Below are 27,461 nucleotides of genomic sequence, written 5' to 3'. Positions count from 1 at the left end.
TACCACTGTTTTGAAAGAAGGAAATTCAATTCAATTGTATTTATAGTACCAAATCATAACAAGAGTTATCTCAAGACACTTTACAGATAGAGTAGGTCTAGACCACACTCTATAATTTACAAAGACCCAACAATTCCAGTAATTCCCCCAAGAGCAAGCATTTATCAATGCCGAGGAAAAACATCCTTTTAGACAGAAACCTTGAGTGGTGAGGAAAAACTTACTTTTAGGGAGAAACCTCGGATAGAGCCAGGCTCTTGGTAGGCGGTGTTGGGGTGTTGGGTGTGAGGGCATAGTAGGGGGTAGCAGGGCATAGTAGGGCTTAGCAGGGCATAGCTGGGTGTAGTAGGGCGTAGCAGGTGTAGTAGGGCGTAGCAGGGCGCCGGACAGGATCACAGCGGCAGCTGCAACCATGATTTAGGTGCCACCCTAATCCAAGGAAAACTGTGAGTCGAGAAAACATAAGGAGCTAAGTTAATAACAAGCATTACTGAGACATGAATGCACACATATGGAAAGAGAGAGGCGAGAGAACCTCAGTGTGTCAAAGGAAGTCCCCTGGCAGTCTAGACCTATAACAGCATAACTAAGAGCTGGTCAAAGGCAAACCTGAGCCAGCTCTACAAAGGGTTGGTAGATAAATCGGGCAACTATGAAGAGAAGCAGAGAAGAGAAAGGGTGTTGTGTCTGCAGGTATACACCCTCCCCCGCTGGTCTAGGCGAACGCTGCAACTACTCACTCCCTAACTATAAGCTTTTGTAAAGAGGAGAGCTTTAAGTTTACTCTTAAATATAGGGAGTAACAGGCAAACCTGCTTTAAAAGTGGATCGAATTAATGCTGATGTGGTTCATGTAGATTTCCAAAAGTAACAGATAAATATTTAAAGAAACGTTTTAACGCCTGCATGTATCCCATGTACACACACATGCACGACACAAAGGCCAGGAAGCTCACAAAGAAGTAGAGCAGCAGCTGGGCAGACACACACTCGTAGAGTTGCCTACAGTGATGTATTTGCCTCTTTTTGCTGCTTCCTCGTGCAGCCTAAGTCCCCACAAGAGCCAAGTTTCACACAATTTTTCTCGCTGGCATCCATGGTTGGAAAAAGCCTGTCAAGGTGTGCAACAACATAATGCAGCCTGAGCTTTCTGGTAGCCGCTGTTCACTCTTTTCGCTCCTCTGTTTGTCTCCTGTGCCCCTCTCCTTATCTCCCGGTACCACTCTTCAGCTTGACTGTACAAAATCCATACCGATCCATCGCAGTGCAACTCTGCCTCAGCTTCCGCATTTGATTGGCCTTTACACCAACACCTTTATTTCTCATCATATTTTTTCATAGTTTTCCTTTATTGTAATTGTTTTCTTTCATGCTCTTCTCTGGTAAGTGGAAAAGATTTTATTTCTGGATTGCCAACATCACAAAGACAGATCGCAGCTGTTTCTGTATTCTTTGCACGTAGAACCCCAAAGGTCAAAGTCTCAACATCCAGACAATGGACTAAACAAATACGCTTTGGTTCCTAAAATATTCATCAGTGGACGAGCGCTGACTGCCAGACCGACTCTTTTCTAGTCGTCTTGTTTCTTACAAAAACCTTTGCTTCTAATGCAGGACATTCTTCTGAATCTGATTGCACAAGGTCACACACATATCACATCATGTCACAACATGAACATGTCACATATCTATCCTTACTCTGTTTAAGTTGATTTAAGTTGCCAGTGGAGGAGAAAACAGCAATTAAACAACACAAACTGCACATTGACTCTTCTAACATGTAACTGATGTGTAAAATTACCTAGCAACAAAGATTTAGGTGAGAATTACTGCGATGACACTAACAAACTCAGCAGTGCTGCTCCTGGCCAGCTGGATTTAACTGAACTGATCATTCACAACCACAATTAACTCAACAACAAGCTTCAACAGGCTTTAGACTCTGATATTAAAGGAATATACAGTGATATATTTTTGGGTTTTTTTGTACTTTACGGAACAGGCGAGCTTTACTCTCTTTTTACATCGATTAAAGCAGATGTAACATCTGATTTGAATCCAGACCACAATCTTTTTCTAAACGTATCTAAGTAGTTTTTGTGCTTAAACATAACCAAACTGGGACAAGTTCACAACGTTAAAGACATATTTCAAACGGCCAAGGTTACAATTATATAAGAGAATGGAAAAAGCTCCTGTGGGTCGTATTAGAGGGTAGGAATAAATTACCAATATTGTCGTATGGTTTGGAGCACTTGTTGAATATGCAACTTGACTGGTTGGTGGAGGCATTCAACCGTGAGGCAGTAATTGTTGTTTTATTTATTTTAAATTTGAATCTCTTTTATGTGCCAATGCTCTGTGCTCAGCCACACCACAACTTGTAATTTGATTTTGAAATAGCCAAACAGCTTTTCATTCATATCCTCTTTGTGTCAAAAATGCATGCCGTCTTGTCTGCTTGTGGAAAACACTTGCTCACGAGATGAAGCATGTAAACAGGTTGTCAGAGGAAGAAAGCAGCAGGTGTAAAAGGTTATGTTCTCTGTAAGAAGACAGAAGTAAGACGAGGTGTGATCGGGCTGAGACGGACGTGACATGTTTCTCGAAGAGATGGGTTTTCAATCCCCTCCGGTAGTGACTATGCAGTACTGAATGGGATGGGAAGGTCACCCCTCCATTGGGAGACAAGAGGTAACAAATTCGAGGCCGCCTAAAGGCAATTCACCGTAGGAAAGGAGGAACTAAGCCCCCGGTAGGAGCTGATAGGCTGCTATAGACTCAATAAGATACAAAAAAACCCTGGGAGCACTGTGCAGTGTGGCCTTTCATGAAGATTATTTCTATTACAATTAGACACCAGGGCTTACTCAATGTTGCTTTTTAGCATTTTAATCTGAAAGGTCCCCAAGTTCAAGGTCTTCAGCGGCAGATCCACCGCTTAAAGTAATTTATTTACTTTACGCTCTGGGTTGTTTGCATTTCTTTAAACCAATCACAATCATCTTTGGCCCTCTAGGGACCTCCTCCTGTAATTATTATGGTAGCAAAGCAGGAAGTAAAGTGACAAAGTATAAGAGCGCCAAATTCTGCAAAAGGAGGCAGGTTGGGGGTTTTGGATGGGTCAAACAAACACAGGACTATCAGCCAGGAGCTAAGCTCCGGACGCAACGACGGTGGCTCTGCAAAATAGTCTCGGAAAGGAACTTGTTTTGGTGGAACATTTGCACCCCGCAAAAGAAAACGCCACATACAATATTAAAAGAAGTTAACTGTTGACAGTCTGGATCAACGACAGTTCAGGATGTTCCGCCAGATGTTCCTCGCCTTACAAAACTCTGTTCGTTTGGGGAGGAAAATTTTATCGTGATTGTTTCGGGGAGTAATTGTAAAGATGTACAAAGAATATGTTAAACGTTAAGGCATTTACAATCTAACTGGGACATTTTGGGCCCAATACACTGGTAAGAGCAAATTATGTTTAACCATGTATCCAGCTAATTTAAATAGCTCATGTTACTGTATTGTCGCATTTTCAAGTTCCTTCCCGTGACTATCTTGCAGAGCCACTGTCGCTGCGTCCAGAGATTAACGCCGCTCAAGACGATGTGATTGGTTTAAAGAAATGCAAACAATCAAAGCATTTTTTTTCCTCCTATGCCAGAATGCATCTGTGGTGTAACCAGACCTTACTCCACAGCGCTGTGGAGATAGGTCTGGCAATGCAAGACCAGTGTATACACAATACAGTAACGTCAATATTTAAATTAGACAGGGAACAATTTACTGCACTGTACAGACTTTTACTTTAAGTACTTTAAGTACATTTAGCTGATAACACTTTTACTCAAGTAAAGTTTTGAATGCAGTACTTGCTCTAAGCGATGTTGGATGACGTCACTTCTTGTTGACGTTCGAAGTATTGTCAAACAAAACGGAGGCTAGCTCGTCCCTCCCTCCTCCTCATCCCGCGCACTAACCCCCCCCCCAACCCCTACCCCCAAATCCTTCTTGTCGGTTATTGGCTGGAAGACTGTTTGTTATGTTTGGTGGTGCAGGTTGGCGTAGTTTGTTTTTGTTGCCGTTTGTGGAGCCTGGACTGTCTACTGAGGCCGTGTTTTTTTTTACAGTGTGTTCAGGGGACAGGCAGCTAGCGGATAGTCAGGAGATGTTTGCTGTATGTGACAAAAAATGTTGTAGCCTAAAAAACGCGTGACGTCGCTTAGAGCACCTTTAATTAAAGAATCTAAATACTTCCTCCATCCGTGGTCTACACAAACCAGAACATGACAAGACTGTCATTGTTGAGTCACAGTGCAGCAACAGTCTTCTCCTCTGTGTGATCCAGTGTTGCGTATTCTTTTATCCTCTCCTGTTTGATTATTTCATCATTGTGTCATACAAAAATTACTAGCATAACAAATTCAACACATTACCTAGATTAATGTGCCTATTCTCAATCCCTAATCCAGTGCAGCTTCAGGCTGGGAGGTTAATGAGACGTCACAGAAACCTTTTCACCCCACTACTCAGACGCCACGAGATGGTCTCGGAGGACATGAAATATTCAGCCACGCTTGGAAAGGGATTAGCTTCTGAGAGCCATGAAGTGTTTATGTCTTTTGTTTAAAACATGATGTTAGTTTAACATGCTGTAATTTTATTTTTACAGTGATGTTAAGAGGTGTAACTGGAGTGTTGGCTGTATTTGAACAAGCAAAAAGAGAATTCAAAATCCTACATCATTTCTGTATTCAATTCGTGGCAGTCTTCCGTCTTGATCTCACTGTTCTTCTGCTTCATGCCTGTCTGATTTGTGTGCCGTCACTGCAGCACAGTCGCTCAGCATTATGTGTACGAGTCTAACTCACCTGTGCTCTGCCTGGCAATAGATGACTCTGAACTCCCACTGCTCCTCATTAGCATGGACTTCATTAGGCCGCTAATACCTGTTGCCCTTGTTGGAAGGAGTGATACTGTGGGGGTCAGTAGCCATTAGCCAGTCTGTCCTCTCGAGCTTTGTCCAGCTCTGAACCCCATCCAGGAGCAGACTGGCGTTTCTATGACAAAGTGTATCTTTCATTACCCAACAGACTGAGTTCAGCAAGTCATTAAGTGCAGCTTTGCAGAAATGATGCGGGGTGAGTTTCTGTGGAGAGGCGAGAGAGCGTTACATGAGAGGCAGAGGAGAGAGAGAGGATCATAGAAATGTATAATAATAAAGAAAGAACGTATGGAGAGCCTTAGTGATCCAGCTGAAGGGAATGCATAGGGGAGGAGTATGTCTTAGGGATAAAAGTACCTGATTGCTTTATATAAGCTTGTTGTGTATGTGTTTGCGTTGAGTCAGTATTACACACTGCTGTTCCTGTTCCACTCTGAAAGACTGTGTGTGTGTGTGTGTGTGTGTGTGTGTGTGTGTGTGTGTGTGTGTGTGTGTCTCACAGCGACGACGTTGACAAAGTTGTTCTCTCCCACGTGTCCAGGATGGTGTTGATGGTGTTTGTGTGTGTGTGTGTGTGTGTGTGTGTGTGTGTGTGTGTGTGTGTGTGTGTGTGTGTGTGTGTGTGTGTTTGCCAAGGCTGCAGCTCCTGTTTATCCTGGCACTTCATTTAGGTCCTCAGTGATAATAGCACACACACACACACACACACACACACACACACACACACACACACACAACGCTGACGAGTGGACCTGCCCCACTGCCAAGTCCAATTAACGGCTACAGTCGCATCAGCATGCCCCTTGTGTTTGGTCAAAATTAATTTACCAACAAACTTTTTAATCAAATTCCACCACCATCCCCTGAGGGGCGATTGGCTCTCTGCACTCCACTGTTTGGTGCCGCGATGTCCGTCTCCTCCAATAGGGAGCTGTGATTCAGCTTGAAGCTGTGAAGCTGTCTTGCTTTTTTTGTGAGCGGAAGAAAAATGATCCTTCAGCATTTCCTGCTGTTTGTTAAATTACATCGAGCAACACAATCAAAGCCACAGTCCGTCTGGTGTAAAGCAAAATGCTCAGTGACTTCTTTTTTTTTGCGTTGTTATAATATTTTACAGACCTTTGAAAAAGTCTGTAAAAAACACCTCGCTACAGATATAGGATATGTATTTGAATATCAAAGCAACCCATTCCAGCAAAATCTTACATTGGAACCCTTTGTCAAAAGAATATTTAAAAAAAAAAAACATTTAAAAGAAGCTCCCGATAAACCATTACAATGGCTTCTGAGCCTTTCTGTCTGTGAGTCTCTTATTAGATTATCTTAGAGGCCCTATCCAAGATCCTCATACACATATCTCATCAAACATTTCGGGTGGCAGTAGCTCATTCTGTAGGGAGTTGGATTGGGAACCGGAGGGTCGCTGGTTCAAGTCTCCATACGGACGAAAGTATGGTGGTGGACTGGTAGCTGGAGAGGTGCCAGTTCACCTCCTGGGCTGCCAAGGTGCACCGAACCTCCGGCTGCTTGGAGCGCCTGTCCATCGACAGCTGCAGCCAACTCACTATGACATCTCTCCAATAGTGCATGTAGAGGTACTGAGCATGTGCGTGTAATTCAGGCCTGTGTGTAATGTGTATAATAACAACAGAGTGAAAACATTGTAATTTTCCTTGCAGGATTAATAAATTATGAATTATTATTATTACTGTTATGGCTCATTTCACAGTTAAACTCCAGTATCATTTCATAAAACTACTTCATAAATGTCACTGAGAGTCTACACCCTTTATATCAATGTGTTACAGCAGAGCTTTGTACTTCAGTTTGATCTGAAACCTTCCATCCATCTCTTCACGGAAGCAGACAGCTCTCGCCTGGATGTTTACAGTTATTATGACACAACTGGCAAAAGTGAGACTGCTTCTCTTAAGACTGTAGATGCTGTCTAGTTCCACTCATGATATTTCTAGTAGAAATGTAAGTGACTAAGCAGGTAGACATGAGAGGCAATCAAGTGTGTTTGTTTTTCAGGCACTTCTGTTTTATTGAACACCAAGTCGCATATGTTGGGGCTTTCAGAAAAGTCCTGAGTGAGCTTCAAAAGTCAGAAACTCATAATTACGATAACTGAAATAACCAAAATGACGTGAACGTGGCAGAACACCGCTCGCTGTGTGCCACATCTACTGTAGAAAATAATGTCAGTCAAAAATACTAATAAAGTTAGAATGAATAGAATAAAGTAGAATGCCTTTTATTGTCATTATACACATGTACAATGAGATTAAAAGCAACTCCTTTCCAGTGTCAACATGAAATAAGTAGTGCAAAAGAAAAAAGGGGGGGTAAGGTACACAGTTCTGAGTGTGAAATGCAGTGTGAAGTAATGACAGCACAGTAATGAAATTGTACAGAATTGTCGATATCAAAAGTATTAAATATTAAATATTGCACAGTAGGTGGGTAGAAGAGAGTCCGGGGGTTGGGGGTAAGACTGTGAAGTCAGTGCATGTGTGAGTTCAAAGTGGTTATGGCTTTTGGGAACTCAAAATATAATGTACCAAATGTTTAGTCTGTTGGAGAGGCAAGAAGCTTAAAAGAAGCTTTATGGGTTGCAGTTATCAAATCAAACAACATGCATACATATTCTTACAAATGAATTCCCCTAAATTCCATGTTCTTAAAGTACTAATCTGGAAGATTTTCACTTAAATAAATGTCTGTTAAGTGACCATCCATCACCCAGCAGTGATTGGTCCGCCAGAGAGGGTAGGCGGAGCATGTCCGAACGCATCGGACACGCTCTTCAACTCACATGCGGGGCTGTAGTACTTGAGCCGCTTTTCTGTTGTCTTGGACTCGTCTCTGACTTTTTGGTATTTGGACTCGGACTTGTCTCGGACTCGGCCGTTGGACTCGCCAAATATTCTAGTTGGTCTCGACCGAGTCCAGCAATAAATGTTTTTATTCTAAAATAACTTCCTCTTTTAAAACAAAACCATTGATGAGGTGCCCTCGTTCAGAAAACAGGTATTAGTTGAATTCAAAATCCATCTAGAACCGGCATCGAGATTGGTCGCCTGGGATACGCCTGGCTGCATCATATACCTCAATCATCAGGCATCAATCCTTTTCATATTTTCATTTTGGCCGCAGACACAATGTCAGCGAGCACTTTGTACTCTGGATTCTTCAGGACAAGTAATAAGTTCAAGAATGGGAACATTTCCATTTTATATTTTAAGTAAATGATGTGGCCTAATTTGATCCTTTCTTTCTACGATCTTGACTGTCTCTCATTTGGACTCGGTCTTGACTTGGACTCAAAACTTTTTGGACTCGGTCTTGACCTTTTTTGGACTTGGTCTTGACTCGGTCTCGACTAGTCCTGGTCTTGGACTCAACAAAGCTGGACTTTTTTGTATAGGACAGCTGAAGATGTGAAAGGGATGAGAGAGGTGGAATGACATGCAGGTTGAAGTCGAACCCGCGGTCGTTGCATCAAGGAGAAAACCTCAATATATGGGCGCACGCTCTACCAGGTGAGCTACCCAGTCACCCGACAAAGGTGGACTTGACTACAGCCCTGCTCACGTGTGTGTGAAGCAGTGCGCTGGTTTTTCCGGTGTCTGCTGGCTTTGTGAGTAAACGGTTGCTATGGCTGAACAAACAAAGAAAAGAGTGACAACTACAGACAATGAAACTTCAGAAACAGGTGAAAGGGAGATCCAAAAACGCACCTGCAAGTACCGCTTATCGCCACAGGTGCCGCCAAAGAGAACGAAACGGAGACCCCCTGGAAATTGAAATTGGGGCTGCAACTACCGATTATTTTCACAGTCCATTAATCTGTTGATTATTTTCTCGATTAATTGTTTAGTTGTTTGGTCTAAAACATGTCAGAAAATGGTGAAAAATGTGGATCAGTGTTTCCCAAAAAGCCCAAGACGACGTCCTCAAATGTCTTGTTTTGTCCACAACTCAAAGATATTCAGTTTACTGTCACAGAGGAGAGAAGAAACTAGAACAATATTCACATCTAACAAGCTGGAATCAGAAAACAACTAATCGATTAATCGATTCATCTTTGCAGCTCTGCTTTAAATATTTTGCTGTGGCTATGTTGTGTTTTGAACCAGTTTTGCAAACTATAAAAAAAGATCACGTGGCTGAGAACCAAAGCCTCTAGAACTAAACTAAAGTGAGTTACGCATGCTCTGCAGCTGGTGACAACACAACACCTGTGTGTCAACGCCAATAATGAGGGATACATGGATTCATTAGACCTGTTTTTCCTGCGGGGGGGAAAAAAACACAAGTGGGTTTTAAGGGAAAATACAAGCCTGTGTGCAACAAAGAATTTCTTAATATAGGACTCTCCATCATAACCCACTCATGGCACATTAGTTATACCTGCCACTGCCAGCCTAACAAGAAAAAAGCAAATAGCAGTTTACAGAAAAAAACAACTAAAGAAGGAGTAGTCATTCATATATTTTTATTGTATTTCTCTCATCAACAAAACATTCTTTGACGGACTCGCAGACTCCACAAGCAATAACAACTATTATCTAGAGATATAATTACAGAATGGTTATACAATGAATGACTGCTGCTAAAACAAATGCTAAGATTGTGAAAGACTTTTAAAAAAAAACAACCCAGAATGGCTTCAAATATGTGCAAATTAAACCATTTAATAATGATTGTAATTTGTATTCATAGAGTCTGTGCAGAACACTAAACTAGTCAGCAATACCTGTTGAACTTTAGACGTTGTAAGATTAACATAAACAGCCGCTCTTGGTGTAAACATATTGAACATTGGATTAGTTCTGTGCAACTAATCTGTATTTTTTTTGTGCGTGCTTTAGCTGCTTTGTCAACAGAAAATAGACTCTCATCAGCAAACAAATTTCAGGCTGCGGTTTTCCAGAGAGTCCTGCTCTTTCTTTCCTCTGTACACCATCAATCATGTATGTCTGAGAGTGGAGGGGAAATGGACTGGCACCTCACCTCGGAAACCTTTTGATTACCCATTTTCCTTCTAATGCCACGTGAGCCTACGCTGGCCAAACCTCATGACAGACAACCCATTAAGGAATATAACGACTTGCCCACTCCGCTCTGCTTTTCCTGCCTGCCCTCCCTCCCCTTCCACAGTCTCAACACCTCCCCCCCCACCCATCTCTCTCTCTCTCGCTCTCTCTCTCTCTCTCTCTCTCTCTCTCTCTCTCTCTCTCTCTCTCTCTCTCTCTCTCTCTCAATGCACTGATTCATTTTGAAACTAACTTGTTTATCATCCATTGCTGCCTTTCAGCTGAAGTGGCTGGCACAATAGATCCTTTTCCTCCCCACACGACTGACTTCGCTTTGACTTTGAAAATGGACAGGAATTATTCATCGGCTGTCTTCCTCCACTTTACATTTGCTCAGAGAGGAGAAGCATGGTCTCCTCAGTCTCTTTATTTCTTCGTCCTCTTCTCCCTCTCCCTTTGCACTTCAAGCCATCTTGACCTCTCCCAAGGGGGCTGGTGGTGGAGAGGAGGGAGCCGGTGTGACCTCCGAGGAAGAGGGAAGGCCGGTCTGTTGATTCCTAAAGCATCCTTTAAAGCCAGTCTGCTCTATAGGATGGCACATAGTCTGACTCAGAGCATACTCAGGGTTTAGGATAAGATGCCACTTCACCGATCTCTTAGGGAAGAATTGTCCTCCAGGACAAATACCAAGAGGATCCAGCAAAGGGAAATAGCAAAAAGCAAAGAATGGGCAAGAATATGAAATGACTGCTGTAGTGAAAGATATCACAGTATTAAAAAAAAAACAGCCAAGAAAAGAATGTAGAATGTGTTAATTTTGATTTGATTAGCATGTTTGGAAAAAGGTCCAATGCTACGTACTGACCTATATGCTAACATGCTCACAATAGCATGGCAAATCCCTCATTTTCGGCCGGATGTCCGTCCCCTTCTTCTTTCTTTGTGTTGTTATTCTAAACTCTGGTGGATTTCTGAGGACTATGGTTAACTGCTCCTCAGATCTCTGCAGGGTAAATCCAGACAGCTAGCTAGACTATCTGTCCAATTGGAGTTTTCTGACTATAGTAGGTATATAATGTTCACCATCTTAGATTAGCGTGTTAGCATGCTGACATTTGCTCATTAGATGTAAACACAAAGTACAGTTGAGGCTGATGGGAATGTCGTCAGATTGCAGGTACAGCATAGGATGGACCGCCACAGCTGCAACAGCGACGCAGGGATACTTTTCACCTTTCACCAGATAATTATCACATTACTCTGCAGTTCGTCATTGACTGTTTTCAGTGAAAAATATAAATAATACTACTGTACACAACTTTTCCAACTGCAAACAGCAGTTGGCAACTAGCTGGCGAACTTAGCGTAGCATTTAGAAGCTAAAGAGCCAAATCTTTACCTCAGGAGTTGTCAGAGACCACAACAGAGCTAAAGGCTGTTTGCTAGAGGTGTAAGAAGGCACCATGTTTTGCTTTATCAGCTTCATAATGTGATAATAGTGAATGCAATTTCTGAAGAAATTGCAGTGTGAATGCTGTATGTTGAAAGGCTGACACTAAACTGGATTGCTGGCTTGATTTTTGTAAGAAGAACGTGAAGTAGTGAGAATAGTTGAAAAAGTGGGAATGGGTTTTATTAGCATGAATGTCTTTGAAAAGTTGAATAATACCAAGAATGTTTGAAAGGTGTGGCATGTTTAATTGTTTTTAGTTGAAAAAGCAGGAATGAGTTTAATAAGTATGAATGTCATTGAAAAGTATAATACGAATAATGTCTTAAAGATGTGGAATATTTGATTTCTGGAAAAGGCTGACGCTACACTGGATTGCTGACTTGAACTGTGTAAGACGATGGTAAAATTTGTGAGAATAGTTGAAAAAGTGGGAATTGGTTTAATTAGTATGAATGTCTTTGAAAAGTTGAATAATACCCAGAATGTTTGCTATAATATAATAAGTAGTATCCCCTGTGGCCAAAAAACTTAAAACTTCATAACTGTCTTCACTGAGTTTGATGAAGACAGGATCAAGATCGCCGACGTCCTGTGGGTGACTCTCGTGCTGCAACGTCCTAGCATGATGGTTGAGCTCTGACCCCAGCCAAATGGCGCCATCAGCTGTCTGATGTGCACCTCTCACCTCTTTATATTTATCAGTGGGTCGGTGGGAGGACAGCCACCTGCCGAGAGCCATTAGACCTGAACTCAAATGTATGCCCCACATTTGCATAAAAGGAGATCATTAAAATGCAATTAGGACACAAAAAAGCAAGCTAGACTACACCTAAACAAGTGCAACACACATAAAAAGAACATTAGTGATCAAGTGAAAGGTTGCTACATGAAATGCGTCATTGTACAGCAAAGATGTTGACAGCCACTAATGAAAGTTTTAGTCCTAAAAAACAATACGAAAAGTGCAGAGCTAAGAAGTCAGTAAAGACTCTTAGAATTGCTGCAGGTCTGATTATGTTCATCCAGAGGTGTTAAAATGGCTGTTCTATGCGTTGATTAACGCAGTGTTGACTTTCCCGGACATAAAATGGCCTCCTTTAAATCTTTAAATCTGGGAAAACTCAATCACCTAGATGCACAAATGCGATGCGGTCAGTGTCACAGTAAACTGACACTTTATTCCACGCCTGTGAGCAGTAAATTGTGTCATCCATCTGGCCTGTCCTACATCACCGCCCTCCCCCTCATCGACCCACGTCCCATAAAGCCTGAACTCTGCTGCCACTAATTACAATTATTAATTGGAAATAGGAAATCAATGGCTCTGAATTAAACACAAGCGTGCATGTATGGATATGGGTCAGCCATCGCCTAATAACTCAGCTTTGCATGACATAGTTTTCCACTGACAGGACGTTTCAGCCCGTGAAAAGTCAGCACACATAGTTAGTTCTGTTATCGGCGACTTTCATCAGCTTGTTTTGGAGGTGAGAGTGGCTTTCTACAGAAAAACACCCAGCCTCACTGCTTCTTTTTAAAAGTATTGTTTACTCATTTGTCAAGGGAGTGGTACAGTGGCGGTCTGACAGTGTGCTGATGAAAATAGTTCTACTCATGCAAGCAGTGGGGCCTTGAATAAAGTGGTGCATTGCTGGGCGATACCTGGGTGCTATTGGAAATATAAATGTTCTGTACTTCTGCTTCATGACTGTATACTTTCCAGAAGCACAGCTCGTTCCTGCTGTTGACCTTTCTCAATGAGCCTGTCTCAGTTAAAAAGCAGTCTGGGTGTGATTTGCTGCGCCTTAAAGTAACCATTTGCCATTTTTTTTCATACAAATAAAACACATTTCCTCCAATACAATAATGTGTGAAGCGATGGCTTGTTTAGAAAGCCCTTACTTTGCTGTTCAGCTGTGCGGACGACTCCCTCCCTCCTGCTGCTTTGGGAAGTAATCGTCTTTGTGTTTATGGAAGCAACAATAGAAATTTGTTTGGAATAAATATAAGAGTAGTATTTAATAATAGATTATATTGAGCCAGCCAGCGGCTGCGGTAAATGCAAAACACCAAAGCAGCGACAGCTTATTGCCGAAGGTTTCGTCAAAGTCATGAAAAACAAGAATGCTGCAGATTGCCTCTCTACCCTGTTACCCTGTTTCATAGCTTTTTGACAAAGATGCCATAGAATTAAAAAGGAATGAATTAAGCATCTGTGTGTGTGTGTGTGTGTGTGTGTGTGTGTGTGTGTGTGTGCGTGTGCGTGTGCGTGTGCGTGTGCGTGTGCGTGTGTGTGTGTGTGTGAGCGTGCATGGATTTGAAAGTTCATTGGCTTTTGCCCACCAGACGCTGTGAATGCAGCTGAGAAGGCGCTCATTGACTGACAGTCGCATCGATCCAGCGTCTTGACTGGGTGAAATGTTGAAGGCGAGCGCGCTGACAGATACAGAACCACTTTATAATCATTTCTTCATCCGTGCAACAAACCGTTTAGTGGCTCTCAGATAATATGGGTGCTTTCTTTGCCGTCCGCAGTTGTGCATGAAGCTCATGTTTTGATAATATACTTGTCCTGGGCGAAGTGTCTGGATGTTCATTTGTTTAGGTCGTGTTTTAACTTTTAACTATAAACTTAACACTTAGAAAATATGATGTAATATGCAAGGCGTTTGGCTTTAGAAAATTGTTCTCCCAAGTCTTGGGGAGATCAGGGTAAACAAAAATAAAACACTGTAACTAACACAAATAAAAAACTATTTCGATTTTTTCCCAGAAAAATCCATATGCTTTTATCTAAAACGTTAGTTGTGCCATCTCCACTATACCTCCTACAATACTCTCCAAATTTGTAAAAGAGAATCTATGCATTTTTTATTACATTTACTGTTATGTCATTTTGGTTTCAAGTTTGGTATACTGTATGTAGCAGCGAAGTAACACAGTCAGGAAAGTGCAGTTGCCGCTGCCATAAATAGCCAAAGAAGAAAAAGATAGTGAGAAAGAAAGGCACTGATTGGTCGACACACTTGGTCCAATGAATTCAGGAAGTCAAGATGACAATGGCTAACAGTAAACGACAGCTTTTCATGCGAAAAGATGAATCAATAGTCGTTCAGTCTGGGATTTATTGCTGTTACTTTCAGGCTGGATTGCAAAGCTTCTGGAAGGCGTACAATTGCACGGAAAACCTTGTTTGAAACGGCGCATTTCGCTGCTTCTAAACAAAAAAAAGTAAGTCTTTACACTGTATTGATCTAGAGATATGGAATATGACTTAAAAGGTATAGTCGACGATAGGGTGCATGATATATCGACTCAATATCGTTACCACGATATCACGTTGTGCAATATTATATCGAAAGTGCTGCGATAAGTATGCAATATTTAGTTTATATTGTGGAGCGATACGTCCCGTCCGTTGGCTGTGTGGCTTAGTTGTGTTTGATTTAGAGCCCGCTTGAAACACTATAATGATCATGTTTCATTGGCCAATTACCATGGTTACCGTGCCACTTGCACATGTTAGTGCACGTCAGCAAACAGGTCCACTACGTGACAAACCCTATGGAGCGTACGTGTGTGTGCATATTTAGACAGAGTGACAGTGTAAGTGAAGAAAAAGAGACAACAAAACGGAACGAATCAGAGAAGAGAAAGAAAAGTTGTGTCCTGTCCTCTTTATTTATTTATTATATACTGTCCAACCAGTAAAACATGTCCTGTTCTCTTTATATATATATATATATATATATATATATATTTTATACTGTCCAACCAGTAAAACATGTCCTGTTCTCTTTATATATATATATATATTTTATACTGTCCAACCAGTAAAACATGTCCTGTTCTCTTTATATATATATATATATTTTATACTGTCCAACCAGTAAAACATGTCCTGTTCTCTTTATATATATATATATATTTTATACTGGCCAACCAGTAAAACATGTCCTGTTCTCTTTATATATATATATATATATTTTATACTGTCCAACCAGTAAAACATGTCCTGTTCTCTTTATATATATATATATATATATTTTATACTGGCCAACCAGTAAAACATGTCCTGTTCTCTTTATATATATATATATATATATATATTTTATACTGTCCAACCAGTAAAACATGTCCTGTTCTCTTTATATATATATATATATATTTTATACTGGCCAACCAGTAAAACATGTCCTGTTCTGTAGACATGGTCCTTATTTATGTATTCATGTTGGACCAGTCCAATATGACTGTCAGTTGAAATAAACATTGTGTTTTATTTGTTATGAATCTGTTTTCCCATAACTTTTGTAATTTTACATATGTTTAAAAATATCAAAATTAATATCGATATCGCATTATGTTAATATCGCGCAACCCTAGTCGATGATGTCGTCTACGCCCATCGACCTCAGATTCTGCCTGTAAACCCTTTATGAATGCTGTCCTATTAGAAAAGGAAATGAAAATGTGTCCATTTATGGGAGAACCTCCACCTCTACAATAAGCTAACACACACCCTCTACAAGGCATGTCCATGTATATTTGCTTGTAAGATTGACTTTTGCCTCCATGCCTCTCTCTCTCTCTCTCTGTTCTCCACATGTGCATGACCCTTATACAGTATGTCCAGGTGAACACTAATAAACTGAATAAACCCTCGCTGTAGCTCACAGTCCGGCCCCCACAGACCTATAGGGTGATCAGCGGGGCAGAACCAAGACAAATGAGTGTGTTGGCTGCTTCATAGATCAACAGATGGCCCACTGGCAGTGGGAGTGCTGCTGTGTTTTCGGCCACTCAGCACTATCCCTCTCTGCCTCCCTTATTGGCAGGGTATTCCCCCATCGTTCCTGTCCGATCAGGCTGCTCGTCCATCACCTTCTCACCTGGGCGCATGCATCCTCTTTATGGGGAAACTATTTCCTCATCATATTGGGACTGATGTGAATAAGTGATCATGTCACAGACTTTGATTGTAAATCTTAGTTTGTAAGATGAATAGTTCAGTGTTTGCAGTGTCTTTAAAGGTGCTGTAGGTAGGATTGTGAAGATCCAGGACTTAGCCAAAAAATATGAACATCGACAACTTTTCAGTCCCTCCTCCCTTTCTGCTAAAGCCCAAAACTCCTAAGCCCTTCCCCCCACAAGGGAGAGCGAATGCGTGTGCATGAGCAGTGATTGACACGTAGTTAGACACCCCCCCCCTGGCCCTGATTGGTGCATCTGAACAGGGAGCGGTGGATTTTTACAAATCTCACTACAGGCTGTAGGTGGTGCCAGAGGAGCAGATTTCTTTTTAAATGACCTGCTTCATGTAGTTCTACTGGAACATAGGGTCAGTTTCAGCAAATATGACAGAAAGTTAGTTTTATAAGTCTTACCTACTGCACCTTTAAATGATATCTGTTCTCTGTTTTTCAGCAGGAGAGTCTGTGTGGTTCACATTTACTTTGAATCCTTTGCCAAGCAAATTAATTTTTTTAAATGACCTTTTTTGTGTGAAAGGCCCTCTAGTGGGCCTTTGGAAGTCAACAATCAATGTTCTCCTTTGAGTATTGTGTTTTTACTCGTCCACCACTCTAATTCTGATTCCATCAGCCAAAACATAAAGCAGTCAAGAGCCACACAAATCGGCTAATTCAATTGCAGATGTGTTTTTTTTAATCTGCTCTTGTGAATGGAAACATTTCAATTTGGACACTTAGCTTTTTTAATTTCACAATCGCTTGAATCTTGTGGCCCACCCAGTGACTGTATTGAAAGGTTTGATTAATGTAAAACACTCGTCATGCTGATGTGAGTGGTAGTTTAGGGCAGGAGAGATATTTTCATTATTAATTTGCTGGAGAGGTTTTTGTTAGAAACAGCGGATTAGTTCTCGACTTTGTGTTTGTGCGAGAAGTTTGTTTGCAAGTGAAAAAAGTGTGAGAACTGCGTCTCCCTACTGCTCCTGCTCCAGTGTAGCAGCTCAGCAATAGAGGATTGCATTTGTAAAACGCAGTACAGGTAGGTAGGTAGGTAGGTAGGTGAAGCAGGGCACTGCTAAAAATCATCCTCCGTAGAATTTGCTGGATGAAGTTTGGAAAGAAAATAAGACTTAAAGGTGCCGTAGGTAGGATTGTGAAGATCCAGGACTTAGCCAAAAAAATTTGAATATCGACAACTTCTCAGCCCCTCCCCCCTTTCTGCTAAAGCCCAAAACGGTCTCCTATGCCCCTCCCCCCACAAGGGAGAATGAATGCGCGTGTATGAACAGTGATTGACACGCACTTAGACACCGCCCCCGGGGCCTGATTGGTCCATCTGAACAGGGAGCGGTGGATTTTTGCAAATCTCACTCCAGGCTGTAGGTGGAGCCAGAGGAGCTGGATTTTCTTTTTTTAAATGACCAGCTTCATGTAGTTCTACTGGAACATAGGGTCAGTTTCAGCAAATATGACAGAAAGTTAGTTTTATAAGTCTTACCTACTGCACCTTTAACACGTTCAACTCACCTTGAAACTTAGAAGACTGGGTGCTGGATCCTAAATGTGGATAATAATATATAAAGGTACTTTGGACAGCACTCCAATAAATACATTTTTTATTACCATGAAGTTTAGGAAAATAGATCTCTGCACACTCAAATGGTCACAGCCCTAGAAATGCAGATTGACATATTTTTGTTCAGGCCACATATTATAGCACTTGTAATGAAACACAACTCAAACTCAACCAACTGACGTCCACCTGATAATGACTAATGAATGATTATTATATTTGCATACCTTTTGGCTGTGTCATGGAAAAGCAGTTCAGTGAAACCCGTAAGGTTTAATTTTTTTTTACGAATGGCTGGAGAGACAAGAGAGAACAGCATTTAAAGTAGGTGCAGCAGAAGATTTAATGACGACATCAGTCAGCCATGCCGAGCAGTATTGTATGAACGTTTAATGCTGGTGCCTAATCAAATCGTGCACTTTCAATTTGAATTTTGTTGGAAAAATTACTTTCTCTTCAAGATTTGGCTCTAATAATTGGCCATTCACTGAGAAAAGTGAGAGGAACTGAGAAAAGAAACTGCTCAGATCAGAGAAGGCTACTGTGTGTCGTTCTATGCGGGATTTGCATACTACGTATTCTGCTGTTTAATTTAGAGGCTTTAGAGTTAGATGAGAAGATCGATACCACTCTCATGTCTGTGTTAAAGTTGCCAGGCAACCAGCAAAGATGCTGCACAGAAGTGCTGTGCAGGTAAATAAATCAGAGGGAAGTTATGCGTTATTGAGTCATAACTCCCTTTAAAACCAGTACATGTCAGAGAGAGTCAGGCTGGTTATTTCCACATGCTTACAGTTTCATACTTACATTGCTGCTGAATGTCTTTCAGTTAAATTAATCAGAAAACGTCTTTTACAGCAACGCCCTGACTCAACATGAGCAGTAATATATGTTGATACTGCTGGCACATGTAAGCTTCAGCAGGATGCCATGTTAATAAACGGACTGAAGTGGATGTAAGTAATGTAGCTGAAGTGTGGTTGCATGTGGTAACTCATTAGGAAGTCCTTTGGCTCATGCAACAGGCATCTCTTTAGCTTCTTCTGAACATCTGCAGTCTGCGTTTTGTCTGGAGGCCAATATGCAACTTGTTTTTTTCATTCTTTCAAAAATAAAACTGTAGTTGTCTGTTTCCTCCAACCCTGTTGATCCTGTTCAGAAAAGACTCAACAATGTTAAATGCTGGTCAGATAGAAAGTCAGGTTGTACATTTTATAAAAGAAAAAATAAAGGAACCTCATGAAAATTATATAACTTCTTATCCGTCTGCGTAGGAGGGTTGTCTGTCTAAAGGAAGTTTTAAACATCAGTATTTCAGTAGTGTGTGTGTGTGTGTGTGTGTGTGTGTGTGTGCCTGTGTGTTTTGTTGTGCAGCTTATACTTCTATAGGTGAGATGCTATACTATTTTTTTTTTGTAAAAAACCTATTGAACTTGCTCAGATGCCCTCAAGGTTCCAAGTGAGAATTGTTGAGGTTTTATTCTGAAAATTAACGAAAGACTACAGATACTTTATAAATGATATTCGGCTTCTTACATAATGTGCAGCTAAGTGTGGGCTGACAGAACAAACGTGATGTTAGATTATAAAAGCAGGAGTGGGTTTTTTTCAGTCACAAAGAAGAAAGTGGTTCTCTGTGGCGACGTTACATTCTTGTCTATTTTGGGTCAAAGTTGAAGAGGAAGCTGAATCACTTTTATTTCAAGGACCTCACATTAAACTTGACTTTCACCGTTTTACTTTCAGCTATCTAACTCTGGTGTAGCTGAGCAGTAAATCATGAACATATGCAATGGCGTCATATAACATCTTAAACTCCTCTACTTGCTCTAATGACCAGCAAATCAGATGATGCGTTAGATGAGTTAATTGTAAATCATACAATATCACAGAATTTTACTCAGTGATAGTAAGACAGCATTTTTTCTGCCACACAGAATATTTAACACATTTTTTCATTGATTACATGCCACTTTGCAACACAGTCATACAGTAGGGACCTGATTTATTGATATATTTCCATATCAATCAATCTAGCTTTCTACAATGTGCTACGATGGCAAGTGGCTCATACTAATGCTTGGTGGTCAACTGTACGGTAACATTATAGCGCTGCAACAACTTTCAACGTCCTCATATAAGTTATTCTTAGAATTGTTTTTGACCACGGACAACAATGCCACGTATTAGCGGGCTGAGCCCCATGTTCCCACAGCCCCATGTTCCCACATTTCTAAGATTTTTCTTAAAATTCGGCCCTATGTTATGGTTAGGGTTACATTCCATCTGTAGTCCATTGCTATTGGATAATAGGTTGGGTGTAATTGGCTACCAAATTGGGAGAAAGGGGGATACATTCTGATACACATTTATGAAAAAGGAAATGTGGGAACACAGGGCCTAATTTTGAAAAAAATCTTAGAAATGTGGGAACATAGGGCTGTAGGAACATAGGGCCTAATTTTCAGTGAAAAAATTCTTAGAAACGTGGGAACTTAGGGCTGTGGGAACAAAGGCACGCTCCCACATTAGCTACAGTAGCTGTATGGGTAGTCGACTCATCTAATGGTAAGGTATTACGTTAACGTCACGTTAGTCTATATCCACGACGTTCCACTTCCGGGATTGCTCCGTTGCCGCCGGAAATTCCGCCAGATTTCACTCTTTTCGGCCGGATGTCCGTCACCTTACTCTTTTTTGTGTTGGAATTTCAAACTCCGGTGGATTTCTGAGGACTCAGATCTCTGCAGGGTAAATCCAGACAGCTAGCTAGACTATCTGTCCAATCTGAGTTTTCTCTCGCACAACTAAAACAACTTTTAAACGTACACACGTTCCACCAAAACAAGTTCCTTCCTGAGGCTATTTTGCAGAGGCACCAGGGCTCTGTCCAGGTGCTTAGCCCCGCCCATGGCGATTGCAATTGGTTCAAAGAAATGCCAATAAACCAGAGCACGTTTTTCTCCCATCCCGGAATGCTGTGTGGACCAGCCAGACCCGCCTCCGCAGCGCTGTGGAGGAAGGTCTGGCAAAGCAAGACTAACCTCACATTAGCTAATTTGTCTGTGAACATTATTTCTGCCAGAGTCACGTCAGATATATTCGGCAACGCTGGTTGTTTAACAATAAATGGTGCCATCAGGGTTCAATAATAAGGGTTGCCTGATGGCCCGGGGCAAGTAAAAAGCAGTGACAGTGTCATGTCACTCTTATGTAGATACCTTCAAGTAAAGTGTTACCAGATCTTCTCATCTATCTTGGAATCTAGTCCCAGTATTTCCCAAATTGTCTTAACTTTTCCTTTAATCAAGAACCTCTGGAAGATTGTTGGATTAGAGCCGTCTGGAAGAATGTCATATAGGTGTGTTTCTCTTTTAGACCTGACAGAGAAAAGAGCCAAACCACAGAGCAAGCTCACATTTTATTATTGGCAAAGCGCGACTACACCGTAGGCAAACCTAGAAATATTCCTTAAAGAGTTAGCCCTTGCCAAAGTATATTATGCAGCTCTTAATTTAGTGCAGAGAGTTCTGCTTAGTGCCAGCGAGCTACTCTTGATCAAAGTCATTAGTCACTTGATTTGGACTCTTTGCTGCTGAATAATTGAAGCTGTGAGAGGATAAAGGATTCGACTATGCTGGCTCACTAGTTAAGAGAAATAAAGAGAACTCCCCTCTTTGAGAGAGAGACAGGAGGGGAGAAATCGAGATAGGTTCAGGAGGAACTTGAGAGAAAACAGAGAGTAAATTAGAGGGGGTGAGTGTGAGTCTGATTTATGCCTTGTCTGCTCAGAGCTCTGTCCACCACAGTACTGATGAAACATTTAACACTATAAAATCTGCAAGACTACCACCCACATTTAGGGGGAAAAAGTTCTCAGGACAACTTTGCCCGTCTCTCACCGCCATTTCCAGTGTTTTTTCCTTTTATCTTAAGCCTATTCATTCAGAGCTCTTGGCACTCAGACTCTGGATACTTTACTTCCCTTCTGGGGAGTGCAGTTCACCCCGTAAGCATATATCAAAAAGATAATAGTGCTTTAATTTATGCTATCTTGAGATGATGTAATATACAATAAAATGTCCCGTCTTTTGTACTTGTTTTCATCTGTCTGTCTCTGATTTATATCAGTGATTCATCCACTTACAGACCTGTGAGGTACTTTCTGAATACAGATCCTGAGAATCTGTTCAATCCACTCTGTGTAAATAAAGGGAAGGTGGCAGCTCGAAGAAAGGATTTCTTATAATCCATTCCCTTCCATCCAGTAACAATAAGCTGAAAATAACTGTGCCCACTAATGTCGATTTCATTTTTTTTTTGTAAATAAGAGTCCATTAGAATAAACAGCAACCCATAGCAAAATACTGTGGATGCAGTGGCTGAGAGAATTAAAATGCAAAATGCTGGATCTTCAGCTGTTTCAGCCTGATGGGTCGACTGTGGTGCTGTATAAAGGAAACTGCGTTCGTCACGCTACATGTCACCACTGCAGGCTGATGTTTGCGGTGTGTTGTTCTGAGCTGTTATCACGTCAGGATGAAGCAATATTTGCGTGTTAATGCACTTCTGAGCTCGAAAGTAGTAAAAAAAAAAAATGTTGCATTTTCTGACTCCAAATTAATTTCTCTTTATTTTCAGATGATGTTTCGGCCTTCAGGCCTTCTGCAAGATTAACAATCATAACCCCCCCTTTCACTCATGCCCTGCAAAGGTGAAATTATCTAGAAATTACCTGGCGGAGCTGTATGTGAGAACGCAAATGTCTGAATTAGTCGGATCGGACATCAAACGGTCTTTACCCTGCCAGCTCCTGTGTATTGTGCAGTGTCTGCGTAATATCCAAGCCCAAAGTGTGAGAATTCAGAGCGAGCGAGTGGGCGTGCTGATGATCGGAAGGATACAAACCGGAAGAATACAAACATCCAAGGGTGAAAAAGAAGAAGGGTGATTTACACAAAAACGGCAACGAAAATGTCTAACTGGAGAGACAACGAGATTCTGGAACTTTTTGTTGGTGAAGTCACCTACACAATAGGCGGCAAAACCACTTTGCGCCGGCCGTTCCATTGATTTCCTACAGGGGAGGGCAGTGGCGCCCAACTAGGCGCCGGGCTACCCCTGGCGTCGCGCATCGCTCGGATTTGCCGCTTTGCGCTGCACTCAAAGTTCAAATTATTCCAACTTTGACCTAGTTGCCGCTGACCTTTCGAAAGCACAATAAATGAGATAACAGCATGTCATTACCTAGCAACGGGAAATAGCTTCCTTGCCACCCTTGATAACATTTACCTGTGCTGCGCTTTGCTCTCTGTGCTCCCTACCTAGCGGTGCGCAGAGAGCAAATTGCGTATCCTGTGTAGGTGTTTGGTGTTTTAAGCCCCCAACGTCGTCTTCCAGGCAACGCTGCCTGGAAGGCACTAGAATCAGACAATGGTTAGGGTTAGGGTCAAGGTTAGGGTTAGGTGCCTTGAAGTCGATGGTCGCAGCGCTGCCTTGAAGTCGACGTTAGGGGCTTAAAACACCATCGAGCTCATGTGTAGGCGGCTAAAGGGCCGACACCGAAATAATCAGACAAATTCAAGGAACAACAAGAGACTCTTTATGACCAAATTATGAACTGGCTCCATTATCGCAGTGTAATCTGCGTCATGTCCTGCCTCCTGCATACTCTACCCAAGCACCAGCCCTCGCCTAAAAAAAACGTGCATTTCCAGTAAGTGAGTGTGTCTGATACAGACAATGGCTGCTTTCCAAAATCTTATTTCTCCTCGCTTGAACCGGAAGATGTTCTGGCCCTCCTTCCTGAAGGCTGGCTCAACGCTCTTATTCCTGCCACCAGGATGGAGGATGGAGGAGGGATCTCTGAGGTATGAGCGAGGATACACGAGAGCAGCCTTCCCAGAAGCCGTGCAGCTGAAGGAGTTGTTAACTCCGCCCCCATACAGCTGACAAATTCACGTGACGCTTCAGAGTAAAGGGTTCTCATCCCTCTTCAAACACATTTCCTCGTTTCCCCTCTCCTCGCATGATTTCCTCGCATCTCTCCCATGCTTCCTCAGTGGGACCGACTAAGATGTGAGAAAGGGAAGCAAGTGAAGGAATCATGGATGCAAATAAGAACCTGGGACGTACCCAATCTTCTGTTGTGTGCTACTTTTGTGAAAGGGAAACTCTGGACAATATCTGGACCTGATTGGCCGGACATTGTCCGGAGTTCATATGTGAAAAAGGCTCTAGTATGACACAGGTGCTGATATGTTATATAGGCCACACCCTAGTCCCACATGTGATGGCGAGTAGATAATCATATTCCACCATTAGGGTGAGAAAAAACAATTGGGATGTCTTCAGTGAATCAAAACTGGAGCTGCAGCCTTTCTAAAATCCAATAGATCCGTTGGCTTTTTGTCGAGGGGACCAGGGCGATGCTAACTGGCCTACAAAAATACGCCATCCCCGCAGCACGTGCCACAAGTGGATGGCTTGTGGCTCGGATGTAGAATGGTCGCCCCTCAACCACAAGATTGGCTGTCCATTGGCTCGGATCCCAAGCTCCTCGGACCACATGTCAAAGTGTCCCTGAGAACCCCAAGTTGCTCCCTGGATGCTGTATGTATAGCTGCCACTACTCCTAATACTTTGGGTGAGATAAATGCAGTAATCAAATTTCACTACATTGTACTGTGCACTGTAAAGCCGAATTCGCTAACTCAACCTAAAAAATTTTTGGAAACGGCTTGCACTCAAAACTTTTAATTTAGTACAGTATGGTAACATTAAAGTTTTGAGTACACTAAACATAAAATAAATGTGTCACATGAGTGTTATCTGAAAGGAAATTTATGTCAGTTTAACATAATTTTTTTAGTCATGCAACAAAAATAATTAGTGTTTTCTTAACATAGAATGATCAGGTTACTTAATGAGTATTTATATGTTTATTAAACACAAAAAGTGATGTGTCATAACTTGTTATTTTTATGTACAAACAACAATTAAACCACATCTATAGCAGAAATAGCATGAGTGTTTGGGTGTGGCCGCCCAGGGCCCCATGCAAAATAGGGGCCCCTCTAAAGCCACTGATCTTGCATCACTTTACACAAAAAGACCACTAGTGAAGTGCCACACCACAGCACCGAAGGAAGCCTATTACTGCTCAAAGTCTAATGCTGCAATACTCCAGCTCTTATCAAACGTAACAGTCACTTAACTCATGGTTACAAATGTAAATCAGCACAACAATGACAATTACCAGGCAACAAAAATTCTAAGCAGACACGTTTAATAAACGGAATTCATAAAGTTACATTTGTATTTCGAACAAACTGCAAACTTTTCAGCAAATTTTAACACAACTCTATTTACCGCCTTGCATCATGGGAATTGACCAGCCAATGAACCAATTGCATCTGACTGCAGTACGATCAAATCAAACATAACACAAATTGTATGTATCCTTTCTATTCAAACATTTTAAATTAGACAAACAAAGAAATGGAAGTTGTTCTCAACCTTTAAATTTAACGTTGCTTTGACTAGTTAAAACTTAATTATGTGTACTAAAACATAATACGTTGGTAAAAACACAAAACATTGTGGCAGTTTTATGGTAAAACAGCACAAAATATTTGTGTTCAGCATAACTCTGGAACTTATGTTGTAATTATGTGTTTTTGTTGTGTTAAGTGAACACAATATTTTCATTTTGTTGAACATGAAAGTGACCGCTTGTCATATGAACATAAAAACATTGAGTACATATTTTGACAACCATTTTTTAGGTTTACTTAACTATAAAAATATATGCTAAGTGCACAGTATATGTGTTGTTAATTGGCCTTGAACTAATTATGTGATGTTGACGTTATACATTTAAGTAGAATGAACTCAAAAGTCAAAAATTGTTGACTTAACATAAAAAAAATTATGTCAACCTCACATGGGATGATTTTTTTTTTTGTGTCAAATGAACATAAAGTTTTTATGTTGTTTTGACAATCCTGACCATTTGTGCGGACGTAACATTAAAATTTTGTGTCATGGATGGATTGGGGTTTACAGTGTGTGTATATGACGAATTAAGAATAAAGTTTTGTTTCCCATTTTTTCGATTACTTTAAAAAGGGAAAATATTAAAGTGTGGGTTAGTGCAATGTTTTCCACCAGCAACCCAACATCAGTGACAGGATTCCTGCTGCAGCTGCACTAAGACTGTGGATGATTCTTTTCCAAAGCATCAGATAAACTCAAACTTAAAATATTTTAGTGCTTTGGTGTGTGTGAGTTCATAGTTTTAAAATCACTATATAAATCCAGTTGACTTGGCTTGCCTGCACTAAAGTATCTCTGGATATGATGAGATCTCAGGCCAGCTGGTTTGGTAAACATCAGCGTGCTGTATCAAGTTTACTGTTGTCACGCTTGCTGCTTTATGGGAACTGCACATCAGGATTGTTCAGGGTGTCGCCTCTCGCTGACATTTCGGGCTGAAAGTGTGTAGATTTACCACATCTGCTCCCCTCAGAGAAGTGTTCAAGGTGCCTCAGCTTAAAACTAATTCATTTCTGCCAGTATTCATGAAAAGACTGGGACTGATGCTTTGTTCTGGGCTTATGGATATCTGTACACTGGACTGATGATGTCTTGTCTAATCTGTGTGTCTGCATTGTTTATCTTTTAACAGTGTCAGTCTAAGTACAATACTTTTTCTTTTAAGACCAAATTAGTTTTTGGCAAAACATTTTTTGTTCATGCCTGGGTCAATTTTGAGATTTTGGGCTATTTTGCTTCTATAACATGTCTTTTTTTCAGACTAGTGGGAAGAAATATTCTGAAAAGTCCTCCTCTGAAATAGGACACTTCTCTGTAAGTAGGAGTGAGTCAAGTAGACAATGAATGTCTTATTTCTCACTTTGAGCTGAGAACATTTTTATTCCCAAGTTAATCTTTGAGAGCTTTGTTAAGTGTGATTCTTAGAAGTTTGATATATATGGGTCCTGTACCCTCTTTTCTCCTCGTCTTATGTCATCTGACCTCACTGTTAAACATCAACTCTCCCATGTGGATTACTTCATTTCCCAGATGTCCATAAATCCTCCACACTCTGACGTCTCGACTCGTGCAGGTATTGATGATCACGCAGTTTTACGTCACCTGTTGACTCATGCCCTGCTCCCTCCTCTCTGTCCAGGCTGTGAGAGCGATTTCTGGGGCCCCCACTGCAGTAACCGCTGTCAGTGCCAGAACGGGGCCAAATGTAACCCGATAACTGGAGCCTGCGTCTGCACCGACGGCTTCCAGGGCTGGCGCTGCGAGGAGCCCTGCGACCCCAACCTCTACGGCAAGGACTGCCTGCTGGAGTGCCAGTGCCTCAACGGCGCCACCTGCCACCATCAGACCGGCGAGTGCCTCTGTGCGCCCGGATACACCGGCGCCTTGTGAGTAGCTTTTTGTCTGTTGCATTCACATG

The 27,461-nt window shown here is 41.5% G+C and overlaps 1 protein-coding gene and 2 long non-coding RNA genes across 5 annotated transcripts in view; 2 read left to right on the top strand and 1 right to left on the bottom strand.

Moving 5' to 3' along the window:
• LOC116067271 (multiple epidermal growth factor-like domains protein 11) overlaps positions 1 to 27,461 on the top strand; it is a 190,032-nt gene that overhangs the window by 96,009 nt on the left and 66,562 nt on the right. For all 3 annotated transcript variants that reach the window (XM_031323672.2, XM_031323670.2, XM_031323669.2), the window contains exon 7: positions 27,183 to 27,429. In XM_031323672.2, coding sequence (XP_031179532.1) covers positions 27,183 to 27,429 — 247 coding nt within the window. The remainder of the gene's footprint in view (positions 1 to 27,182; positions 27,430 to 27,461) is intronic.
• LOC116067310 lies at positions 1,000 to 23,297 on the top strand. Its single transcript, XR_004109166.1, has 3 exons — positions 1,000 to 1,012; positions 13,016 to 13,020; positions 23,070 to 23,297. It is a non-coding gene; the product is annotated as an uncharacterized LOC116067310 (long non-coding RNA).
• LOC116067311 lies at positions 7,362 to 14,632 on the bottom strand. The gene is made up of 3 exons (XR_004109167.2): positions 14,622 to 14,632; positions 9,159 to 9,163; positions 7,362 to 7,492 (listed from the first exon to the last, which is right to left on the bottom strand). It is a non-coding gene; the product is annotated as an uncharacterized LOC116067311 (long non-coding RNA).

This window comes from Sander lucioperca, chromosome 3 (assembly GCF_008315115.2).
Source record: "Sander lucioperca isolate FBNREF2018 chromosome 3, SLUC_FBN_1.2, whole genome shotgun sequence".
NCBI lineage: Eukaryota > Metazoa > Chordata > Actinopteri > Perciformes > Percidae > Sander > Sander lucioperca.
This window is presented reverse-complemented; position numbering and strand designations above follow the sequence as displayed.